Genomic DNA, 12,254 nt, shown 5'->3' on the forward strand with positions numbered 1-12,254 from the left:
ATGAATACTGTTGACCATGCTCATTATCACAGCTACCATTCAGCTTGTGATCCCTCTCTCAAGTCAATTTATCATGCATTCGGTACATTTTGCTATGCTGATACAGAGTTAGGTTTATTCTTCAATTAACTAAACCAATACCATATAGTCTAGAACAAGGTTTTGTTTCAGTCCAAGTACTGCATGAGTAGCCTTCTTCATCCCAAGTGTGCCATGACATGAACCTAAGTGTACCAAAGTCAGATCGTGGCAGGATACTCCAGTAGTATAAAATGATTTTATATTGTGAGGAAGAATACCTTAGTAGGCACACCACAACAAACAAAAGCCTCTGTAGAAAAATACATTTACTGGGAAACTTCAACAACGAATACTTAAATGAATGCTTGGATTCCTAGAGCTAAACTACAATGATTTTCTTTACAACGAAAATGTCTTTCATCTCCCCTCTCCTGCTCTTATTTGACCACTACAACTGAACCTACATCTAAGCATAAACCTAACTAAACCTTATGTTATCTGATCCCTGTATCCTTACTAATAAATCTGTCCCAATCCTACACTTGGTCATACGAGGGCACAGTGTTCATTTGACAAGGGCACAGAGAGACTTGGAGCACACTCTGAAATAACACGCCTACCAGCTGCCAGGAGGAAACTGGGGTTTCAATTTCAAACACTGATCCTTTCAGTCAGGGGTAAATCTGCCCAGGGTATTCTGGAAAGGAACGTGGGGAAACTAGCCAGAGACAGAGGGGACCAGACCAGTACCTCAAGTATGGTGACAATCAGAAGCAACAACAAAACAACCGTAGAGGAAGTGTAGAGGTAATGATAGAATCACCCTCCTTACTGGACTCTTTTAAACAACAAGATGCTATCAATGTGCTATGGTGAATAAGTGTCATGCTTCATCAACACTTCACTGATATCTCCCACATTGCACCACACATAGCCTATCGTCACATCAACTAGTGCTCCCACGTAGCTCGTAGGTCGTAGCACGCCTCGTCCCGTAGAGGGACGTGAAGATCCCCATGATGAAGCATGACACTAAGGGGTTCTTAGTGTGTGAGGGGTATTTTAAAAGCACATAGTGCCCTCGTCTTGTCATCTCAAGTGAGAGCCTATTTCCTCACTTAGTAGATAGACTATCATCACTAACGTATTCACCATAGCACATTGATAGAATCTTGTTGTTTAAAAGACAATCAGAAGCAGACTGGTAGAGAGCAATTCTAGTATCCCCTGTTCCACAAGACACCTATGAAGATTGGGGTGCATGGGTCTTGGGGCGAGGTATGTGCAGGCTGTCATGTCCAGTGGGGAAGGATTCGAGAAACAGGGGAGGAACCACCATTTTGTTCATGTATTCACTATGTCTTTTATATGAACATAGCATCCAATCTGTAAAAGATCTGTAAGGATTTTCAGGGAAAGGGCTGCTAGTTTCTTTGCCTTCCTGTGGTATGTACGTCATCTCCCTCAACTGCTTATCATATCATAGTCCGGTTAAGTGGGATTAGTGTCACCCTTGACTATAGTATGGGACTGGAGTATGCTGTTGAACGCCTCCACAAAACATGAAGCAACTCCACTGGCCACACTGTGGGGGAAACACCAGGTCAGGAAACTAACTGATGGCTTTTGTCCACCACAGCACTGATGGCTTTAGGGAGAGAATAAGACTATTGTAGCCTGAGACGTGAGACCTAATGTATAGAGAAGAGCTCAGGCCCAAATGAAAAGTGTGAGAGGGGCCTGGGAAGTGAGGGAGCTGGATACCAATAGAAAGGTGACATTCAGGAAAGAGGAGAGAGTGAGACACTAATGGGGATGGTGAGACAGACCTAGGCACTGAGGAGGAGAGGAATCACCCATGCATTATTGACAAGAGAGAGAAGTACTCGAGTGCCATTGGCAACATTGGAAGATATCCTTCACCTCCTGAAGAGGAGAGTAAGGATGAACAATATAAAAAGCATTTAGATAAGGCAAGTGCTCAGTGACAACATATAAAGAGAAACTGTAAACAACATTCCGGGACATTATTTTTTTAAAACATGATTAAAACCTTTTACCCTGTGGATTTTTTATTTCAAACAAATTAATTCAAGGAACAGTTTAGTTATTTGCTGTTGGCTTATTGTTTGGATAATATTAAAGGTATGTATTACTGTGTCTTGCCTCCCCTCACAGAACAGGTATGATTTATTGACTATTGCACTGGTTACTTGGCAGTGGAGGCATCCATTTTAGAGAAATAGTTCTTTCTCATAGGGAGAGTCAGTTAAAGATCACAGATCTTTGGTGAGTAATAATTGAGTCTAGACTATGGTGTGGCAAGGTTGCCATTTGCCCCAATGCAAGGAAGGAAAATGGCCCTAGTGTCCCATGTTTGGATAGCAAAAGGCAACTATAATCAACATCGAGTGTGTCCCTCACAATCCTTCAGGGTACTTCTGCATCTGCTGTGCTATAGATAGCTTCTGAGTTATTCTTCAAACTCCATCAGCAGTTGTTGGTCTAAATGTATATCTTGAAATCAATAATCTATTAGAACTTATCCTTACCCCTAAACCACCCACTTAAATCTTGGTACACGTTCCCTCGTGGTAGGCTGTTGTACTTGACACAGATGGAACATAACCGTTCACTCCAGTCAACAAATGTCTTCACGGTGTGATTGTTCCGCCAGCGAAAGAACTGCTGGTATCTGCTTGAGTTCATGGTTTTCAAGAACCTGGCAAGCTCCTCTGGGGATGCAAAGTCATCAATGTGGATAAAGGCATCATCGGGGACAAATAGCTCATAATTTGCCCTTGGTGGGCCCAAGACCACAGGTACAGCTCCGGCAGCAAAGGCATTTGTCCACATCTTCTCAGTGATGTAGTCCTGGTGGATGGAGTTCTCAAAGGCCAAGTAGAACTTATATTTAGAGACTGTTGGAAGGAGGCACTCTGAACAAAGAGGTTTCTTGACTGCTCGGCCATACACATCAACATGGATGTGCGCTGACAAATTCTTGTAGTAGGCAGCTCTCTCCTGCTTTTTCTTGTAGTTACTGATTACCCAAGAGACCAAACCTGTCTTGTTTGGGATGGTTAATGAGTGAGATGTTTGTGGCACCAGCCACCCGTAGGGCACAAAGATATCGGAATCCTGTCGGTAGGTCATTGTCCAGTTGAATAAAGTGCCGTTCAGTGCATCAAGGCTTCGGGTGTGTGAAGGAGACTCCAGTGTTGCCCACACCCATAGTTGCCCTGGGGGCCGCTTCTCCACAGGCAAGGCCATGCCCCTAGACACTAGTTCCTTGTGGTGGAACACTACTACGTCAGCCTGACTGATGTCACTATGGTTAGCTGTTAGCCAGCAGTTTTTCACGCTGTAAAGGTTTGAGCAGGTGTCCATGTTGATGTTCTGTGGTGTATGGAAGGGCCAAGACCAGATCAAAATGGTAAGTGGTGGTGACTGCTGCATCCGGTCAATGATTAAGGAGTAGAGTAAGTATTTTAAGTTCCAAAGAGCAGTGGCAAGCATGAACATTCCTCCCAGGGTCCTGCAGCGGTGACGTCGGAGAAGACATTGCATCCTCTGCCAGCCTTCGATGAGTGAATAGAGTGGAGGCCCGACACAGCTGGTCTGCCTCTTTTGAACTACGTGGTTGGATCCTCAGGGTTCTCAGTTTCTCAAACTCAAGTCCACTGTCTCTGCAATGAAAAACAAAAGAGAGTTACATACCACACAGATCATATGATGAAACTAACACAAGCTTTACACCATGGCATTGCTTTTTGCAGCTGCTTTCAGGAAAAACAAGCATTTAGCAGCAGAAAAACTATTGGCAGGAAACAATGATCTAGTGCAGTAGTCTTCAAACTTTGTTACACGAGGCCACCCCTTGAGAAAAATGTTTTGGAGGCAGGTCCACCATCAAACCTGCGATGGGGTAGATCGAGATGGTGGTTTTCCTATGTTAGAACACTTTGGACCAGATGTACGACCCTTTTTTGTGGCCGCAAACAGGAGAACCGCAAACAAGGGCAATAGCATGTACAAATGCTATTTTGAGAGTCCCTGACTCGCAAAACATCATTTGCGACTCTCACTATTAGGAAGCGACTTCCCTTCCTAATAGCGAGTCAACATGCTATGTACTAGTGTTTTGCGACTGCATTTGCAGCCGCAAAACACTTGCAGTTTACCACCTACTTCAAGTAGGTGGTAAACAACTCGCACCTTTGTGAGTATGTTGGAAAATATTTTTTAAGAGTGGGTAGTGGTTCCAGAGACCACTCCCTGCCCTTAAAAAAATTAAACTGAAAGGTTTCATTTTTCTTTTTTAAATGCATCACGCTTTCCTTTAAGGAAAACGGACTGCATTAAAAAAAAAAGAAGCTGCTTCATTGAAAAGCAGTCCCAGACATGGTGTTCTGCTGAGCGCAGCAGGCCACCATCCTGGGGAGGGCTGTCATTCCCAAATTAATTAATATAAATGAGCCTCGCAATTTGCGACCCCATTGTGAATCGCAAACAGTGTCAAGTATACTGTTGTACATCGGAAATTGCACCTCTCAAATTGCGACTCACAAAAGTGTCGCAATTTGCGATGCTCAATTTTCTTAGTCGTACATCTGGCACCCTGGGCTTGTGTGCTGTGAGTGTAGCATCTTGGCATCAAAGACTATCAGAACGGAAGCAATAAAGGCAAGCAATGATTGTAAATAGCACATAGCTTTAAAATTGAAAAGGGCGGTTTTCAAAGCCTTTCCAAATCTAAAATGATATTAATTTAGTTAAATAAAAAAGGGCTTTGGATTGCCCGCACCTTGTTTACCACAGGCACATAAAGCAACAAGTCGTCTGAGGATTGGAGCTCATGGCCCTATCCATTTATGAGTTTGAGAGAGCACAAGTTTGAAAAAATGTATAAGTACGACATATTTACAAGCACGTAGTTAGTTTAAACATGTTTTGCACACGAGTGTTTTATATCTAGGAGTGAAAATATACAGAGTGTTTTATATTCAGTAGCGAAATGTATAGAATGTTAAGTAGAGTAACTATAATTATAACGGTGTGAGATTAATGTAGAAATGTTGGGATATATGTGAAAACCTCACGTTCTCATGTTAAAAGAATCATGTCCGAATTAAATGTAACTTTGAAATCCAGTATAATGTGTAGGCCTTAGGGCAATTCACAGCAAACCTGAACGTGCTGCTAAAATAATGTGAGATAAGGTTGACATGGTTCTTCCAAATGTACTATTGAACTTAGGGTTAAAAGTATATGCTTTATAGATGTGTTATTTTAGAAACGTATGCTAGTTAAGAATGTTTGCCGTTTAAATCAAGTTAACGTTTTAAGAGTGCAGGGACCTGCTGCATGTAAATCAAGTAGGCCAGAGCAGATAATGTCATGTCGTTTAAATCGTCATGTGCTCGTTAGGGAAGAGGTCGTGAGGTGTCCAGCACAGAGCTTTGAGAGTGTTTTACGACTTAAGATATGGTGGAGTCTGGAATTTGAGGCCCACTGCAGGACGAGCTGTATGCAGGTGCGAGGGTCCTAATCAGCTCGAATGAAAGGGACTTTGTTCAGTGGCGCCTTGCGCAGGCCTGTAGGAGTTTCCAGGAATTTCAGGGGGTATCGGCGCATTGGAGAAGAAGCCTGGGAACCAAGGTCAACTTTAACGAGGGTCTTCAAGAGTACCATCATGGAGTTTGCCGCGCACAGAGATACCACGTGAGGGGCGTCCCAAGGGGCGTTCCTATCAGAAATGTGATTTGGTATTAGGGAAAGAGACCCGGGAGGAGAGTAGAGCAGATGATTTTGGGAGCCTAAGGAAGCGGATGGGTAGGCAGATAGGCTGATCAGGAGAGATCCATTATCAGAGAAGAGACAAAGAGAAGTGCGTGATCTTCTTAGGAAGTCACCACGGCTGACACCTAGAGGGTTAAGATCTTGTTAAGTAGGGATGTCACTTAGTATAGCGTAGGGACAGACTAACCTTAATTTTCTTTTCTGTAATGACTTTGAGATTGCAACTTATATCTATTTTGACAACCCTTATGGTTTTTGAGCTTGTACTTATTATTTTGTTTTTCAGACTTAGATTATTCAAGAAGTTTATGTTTATAGTGATACCAATTTACCTTTTGAATCTCATTTTGAGAAGTTTGTATCTTCAGTTATCTTTGACTTTATATTAAATCTTTAAAACTTAAATTTGGTCGGTGGTCATTTAGAGTGGTGTAAGTTCTTAAATTGATTGACTTATTGCGAGATTACCTTTTACTCAACGACAGGTACCAACGATTCAGTCGACATAGTTTGGGATTTGGTAAGATAATTAGTAACCAGTAATCCCGCGTTAGCAGTTGGTAGCAGAGTGAGGATGGTTATCTTCTTGAGGAAGGTAATCTAGAGAGGTTAGTTTACCCCAAGGCCCGAGACGTCGAGAGACGAGCAGCGGAAGAATCGTGTGCCGAAAGGTGCAGACGGTGCGAGAAAAGCAGCAGTATCGGAGAAGAGTGAGTATAACAAGGGTCATGCGTGAACAGATTGCGGTATTTTGTGTTGTATTTGTATTGTAATGTCTTGCGGAGTTGAATGCCTGTAGTGTGAATGAGAGAAGGTTGTGAGCGCGCGCAACCTGGTAAACTGGTAACCTGGTAAACGGGTGAACTGGTGAAATCTTAAGTTCAGGCCAGAGCTTAAGTGGTTTTGGGTGTATCGAACATCCAGGGTAGTTGTCGACCATAGTACGGAGGTCACGAGGTACCATTGACCGCCGTGGATCCAAGATAGGGGGAGTGTAAGAGTGAGTGTATGAGTAACGGACGCTGGTCGAAAGTTACTGCGTGTGAGTAACCTATCGGAGAAGGCGATTGTCTGGAAGTAAACGGAAAGACATTTCGCCAAGTTAAGGTGACAATTACAGAAAGACTGTGGGCGTACAGTCAAAGAAAGGTGATCGCTTGGACGGAAGTAATCATTTTTCGGAGTATGAATGGGACGCGTGCATGACCGAGGAGACGAGCTGAGAAAGGAGGGGAACTGCTGCGAAGGGGGACGGGTGACGTCGGCTAGAGCCGCGCTGTGATTGAGCGGTTGGTGTGACGTTAGCTAGAGCCGCGCTCTGGTTGGGCGGCTAGAGTGACGTCGGAGGAAAGTCGCGTACGGATAGGCCAGTTAGTGAGAACGGCGCTGAGATTGGTGGAGTGTCATCAGGAAGTAAACAAACGCAGAGAAAAGAGAAATCATGAAGTGTTTTAAGTGTTTGAAAGGGATTTTTAAACGTAAACGAAGTGAACATTATTACGGGGAAGAGGCTCCGCCAGAGGGTACGCCAGCTCATTATATGGCAACGAATGTGGGGCTGCATACCATATTGTGGATTGGGGCTTGGAATAAGCTTACGGAAGGGAATGAGGAAATGCAGTTCCCGAGGTACGGGACGTTTAAGTTAGAGGTGTTACATCGGCTAAAAGCAACCATGTCCTCATTGAAACCCTCACCCAGACCAACACAGTTTGAGGCTCTTAATGCATGGATTAAGGCTGCACACGACCGAAATTTGAACAGGCGTCAACAAAGGCTGACGCGATCGGTAAGGGCAGTGCGAGATTCCAAATGGGATGAGGAAGCAAAGCGATGGAGGGTACAGGCTATTGAGGTGGAAAAAATGTATCCGATGAGGGAGGTGGCAGGAGGAGGAGGAAACCTCATGGAAGAAGACGAGGAAAGCGAGTCGGAGGACAATCTGATAAACAGATTGTTAATGGATAGACCACCTCCGAGAGTGGGGTTGATAGAAGATAGAGGGCTCGCAAGGGAAGATGGGAATGACATAGAGGGATATACACCACTCCCTATATCGGAATGGACACCTATCAAAGGCGGAGAAACACCTCCAAACAACACTGTACAGAGTGTAGTGGGAAGGTTTGTAGTGCAGAAAACGCCAACCACCGAAAGGGCTGAGTCTGTGGGATTACCAGACGCTCTTCAGGTGCCTGTTACCATAGGACCCATAGTTTCGATCTATAACCCTGAGAGAGATAGAGGGGAACAACAAAGGCAATTGGATAGGGAAAGGATTGAGATGGAAAGGAGGAATAATGTGACAAATGCATGGAAACAATTGCCAGGATCGGTAACATGGAATACCCCATTAGACACAACTGTCGGTCCCAATACAGAACAGGGAGGTCCGAGAGGACCAATGGATCTAAGGGGACCACGGCCAAGATCCTATTCAGAGTTAAGAGCTGATTTGAGGGAATGGGACGGGTCCATAGTATCTCCGAGTAACAGGACAAGAACGGAACCAGAGTGGGAAAGCAGGGGTAATGGGACTGTATCTCACTGTGGGGCCAGCGAAAGCAGTCAGGGTCGGGAAGGCCGAAGTCCCGAGAATAGAGGGGATGCATGTCCTACAAATCAGAGAGAACAGCAGGAACAGAATACGAGGAGTATGGAGTGTGAGGAAGTGTCTCGCCTCACGCAAACAGAGGGAGACCAAAGAACGCAAGAGTACAGAGATAGGTTTAGGTGCACTCATCACTCACACGCACCTGGGGAAAATGTACAGCACTGGCAAAGAGGGAACAGTGAAAGGTCACGTCATACATCGAGTGATCGGAGGTCACAGATGCATGAGGAAGAAAGAGGGAGTAATGGAACATCTTGCCCTGCATCCCGTGAAACTAGCCAGGATGGGGAGAGAGAGGCTATGAGGCGTGAAGGAGTGTTTCACCACCCACCCCGAGAAGATGGAAAGGCATGGGACTTAGAGAGATGGGAACAGGGGAGGACTCCCTATAACTCACCAATACCTAAACGTAGATCTCGGAGCTGGGATGGGAGAGATGCGGATGGAGGAGCTAAATTGAGTGTCTTAAAAGCTGAAATTAAGGCAAAAAGGCTTGATGTTACTAGTTTAAAATCAGATGTTGATGAGATAATAGATGGAACATTGCCTTTGGAAAGGATAGAATTGTATGAACAGGATGAGTTGTTGTTCATGGCAAAGGATATTACTAGGAAAGCTAGAGCGTTTCATGAGAAACTGACTGATTTGGCAGATAGATATGCCGTGGATTTGTCTAGGACAAGGGCATTGCAGAGTAACCACAGGTTACAGTACGCAGACCAGGATCTAGATGAGAAGAGAACTACTGGATTAAAAACACACATAAGAGAGCTGGTATCAGGGATAAGAGTGTGGAGGGAACTGGATAAATGGGAAGAAAGGTGGTCGAAAAAGGGCACGGTTAGACGAAGTACAAATGTGATGACCCCCGAGGGAAGGGTAATGCATATGGAGGCATTCCCTTTGCGAGAAATATCAAATGGAAATTATGTACATGTGCCCTGGAGTAGAGGAGACTTAGCTGCATTTACCAACTCATTTCCGAAGTTGCGGGACAATCCAGTAGAGTGGTATAAGCAGGTAGAGAGGTTTGTTAAAATTTCGAAGGTATTGTGGATTGATTTGAACACGTTGTTTGACATCGTGGTCCCATCTGATCTGTGGACCCCTTGTAAGACTAGTGTTGAATGGCCAAATACTGAACCAGTGAGGGATGCTCGGACTAATGGACCGTCCGAGATTGTCATGCGAAAGTATGAAAGGGTAATAGCATGGCTGAAAGATAAGGTACCACCACAGGACATAGATTGGGTAAAAATAGACCGAACAAGGCAGGAACCCAAGGAGACAGTTCACGAGTTTTATGAAAGGTTATTGAAAACATTCAAGCAATACAGTGGACTGGATGTAATGGATCCCAAAGATATAGGGCAGTTTGTGTCAAAGTTTGTCTTGGGGTTGAGACCTGATATTTGTTTGATGATACAGCAACATTTAATCTGTTGGCAGAACAAACCACTAGATGAGATTTTACGTTATGCGAGGTACTGCAGTGACGAGATAGATTCTAAAGCCAAGAATCTAAAGGAGAAATTGATGGTGGTGCAAATGCAGTCCGCTGGGAAGGGTGGCCAGCAGAAGCAGGGAATGGGACGAAAACCAAACGGTCAGAATAAGGACAATGAGGAAGGGCAGAGACCTAGGATAGACTTTGCCACTTTAAAGAAAACGACAAAGTGCCATCAGTGTCATCAGGTGGGGCATTGGCGACGCGAGTGTCCCTTTAACCCCGAAGATGGAGAGCTAGAAGTAGAAGAGCAGGTTCCAGAAGTCCCAACTCCAAAAGTGACAGTTCCAGGAGGCAAGGTGGCCAAAGGGGGGACTTCGGCCCCACGGGCCCAGTTCCCACAGCCACCGAAGGTAGCGACAGGGAGTAAGGTCTTTAAGCAGATGCCTCTCTTCATCGAGGAAGAAAAGTGTTACTACATTGATCCATTGACAGGACAACGTGTGAGCAGTGAAGAGGACTGTACCCTCGGGGCAGTCCTAGAAGTGGATCAAAGAGGGCCATTTGTTGAGGCAGAAGTGGCAGGGTGTCCCACTACGTTCTTAGTGGATACTGGGGCTACTTGTTCGACTCTGAGATCAGCGGTGGTTCCAGACTTGCCAATGTCAGGGGAAACAATTCAGGTGGTAGGAGTCGCAAATAAAAGAATGACTAGTCCTTTGACAGAACCAGTGTCTGTGAAAATTGGAAACCACATGAACGAACATCAGTTTGTGGTTTGTGACTCAAGTCCGGTATGTCTGTTAGGAAGGGATTTGTTGTGCAAATTGAACTGCACCATATACTGCACCCCGCAAAGAGTGGAGGTACAGACTACCGACGAAGATGCTACTTTTAAGGTGGCCAATTCAAAATCTTGTGTAGAACTATATCCTACTCTGACAATAGAAGATCTTCCCCAAGACTTACGAGATGCAGTGGCGTCAGAAGTATGGGATTTCACAGGAGAGGAAATAGGATTGATTAAGGGGGTAGAGCCGGTAAAAATTTTGGTAAAACCAAATGTTGAGTTTCCAAGAACGCCTCAATACAAATTGTCACAGGAAACGATTGCAGGAATAAAGCCTGTGATCGAGTCAATGATACAGCAGGGAATACTGAAAGAAATCGTGGGTAGTCCTTGTAACTCCCCGATTATGGGTTTGCAGAAACCTAGTGGGAAATTCAGGATAGTACAGGATTTACGAAAGATTAACAACATAGTTGTTTCTTGTTGTCCCGTGGTACCGAATCCATCAGTGATACTGTTTCAAATACCATGTCAAGCAGAATGGTTCACAGTGATAGATCTCTGCCAGGCTTTCTTTTCAATCCCATTGGATGAAGAGAGCAGGTATCTTTTTGCTTTTAAAATGGAAGATCGCGTTTTAACATGGTGTCGAATCCCCCAAGGATTCACAGACAGCCCATCCATCTTTAATCAGTTGTTGAAGAAGAATCTTGAGAATCTAGTACTGCCACAGAACTCGGTTCTGGTACAGTACATAGATGACCTACTTGTTGCGTCAGAGACAGAGGAAGCTTGTAAAGCAGACTCAATTGCCTTACTGAACCATTTAGCTGAAAATGGACATAAGGTATCTCCGAGCAAGTTGCAGTATTGTCTGACAGAAGTACAGTATCTAGGGCACAGGTTAGAAAAAGGGAAACGTAAGGTGTCCCCAGAGAGGATTGAGGCGATAATGAAAATGAATGCGCCTACAACACAGAGAGAAGTTAGAATGTTCCTAGGAATGGTGGGTTACTGCCGACAGTGGATAGTTAACTTCTCACTGAAAGCAAAGCCCTTACAGAAACTGACGCACAAGGAGGTGAGTGATCCGGTACCATGGGATGAAGAATGTCTGGTGGCGTTTTTACAGCTGAGAGACGATTTATGTCGTGCTCCGGCTCTGGGAATGCCAGATTACGAAAAGTCATTTTCACTCTATTGCTGTGAGAGAGAGGGATGTGCTTTGTCAGTCTTGGCACAGACCCACGGAAATGCCCGTAGACCAGTTGCATATTTTTCGGCTACATTAGATCCAGTAGCCGCAGCGTTGCCCGGATGTCTCAAATCCGTTGCTGCAACGGGTGTCAGCATTGAAAGGAGCGAGAGTATTGTGATGGGACATCCAGTGGTGGTGTATGTACCACATTCAGTTGAATTGCTAATGACCAGGACGAAGACGCAGCATCTGACCAATAGTAGGCTCACGCGCTACGAGCAAGTTATTCTTGCCGCAGAGAACGTGACTCTCAGGAGATGCTCTGTCTTGAATCCTGCTACTTTGATGCCATTACCTACTGTAATAGAAGGCGAAGGATGTG

The 12,254-nt window shown here is 44.7% G+C and overlaps 1 protein-coding gene across 1 annotated transcript in view; it reads right to left on the reverse strand.

Annotated features, from left to right (window-relative positions):
- Positions 1-2,088: 2,088 nt before the first annotated feature.
- The window catches only part of LOC144753065 (alpha-(1,3)-fucosyltransferase 7-like), an 82,839-nt gene continuing 72,673 nt past the window's right edge, over positions 2,089-12,254 (reverse strand). Inside the window, exon 2 of the mRNA XM_078640857.1 lies at positions 2,089-3,710. Within this exon, the coding sequence (XP_078496983.1) occupies positions 2,557-3,591 (1,035 nt within the window). The 5' untranslated portion in view covers positions 3,592-3,710 and the 3' untranslated portion in view covers positions 2,089-2,556. The remainder of the gene's footprint in view (positions 3,711-12,254) is intronic.

Source organism: Lissotriton helveticus, chromosome 5_1 (genome assembly GCF_964261635.1).
Source record: "Lissotriton helveticus chromosome 5_1, aLisHel1.1, whole genome shotgun sequence".
In the NCBI taxonomy this organism is placed as follows: domain Eukaryota; kingdom Metazoa; phylum Chordata; class Amphibia; order Caudata; family Salamandridae; genus Lissotriton; species Lissotriton helveticus.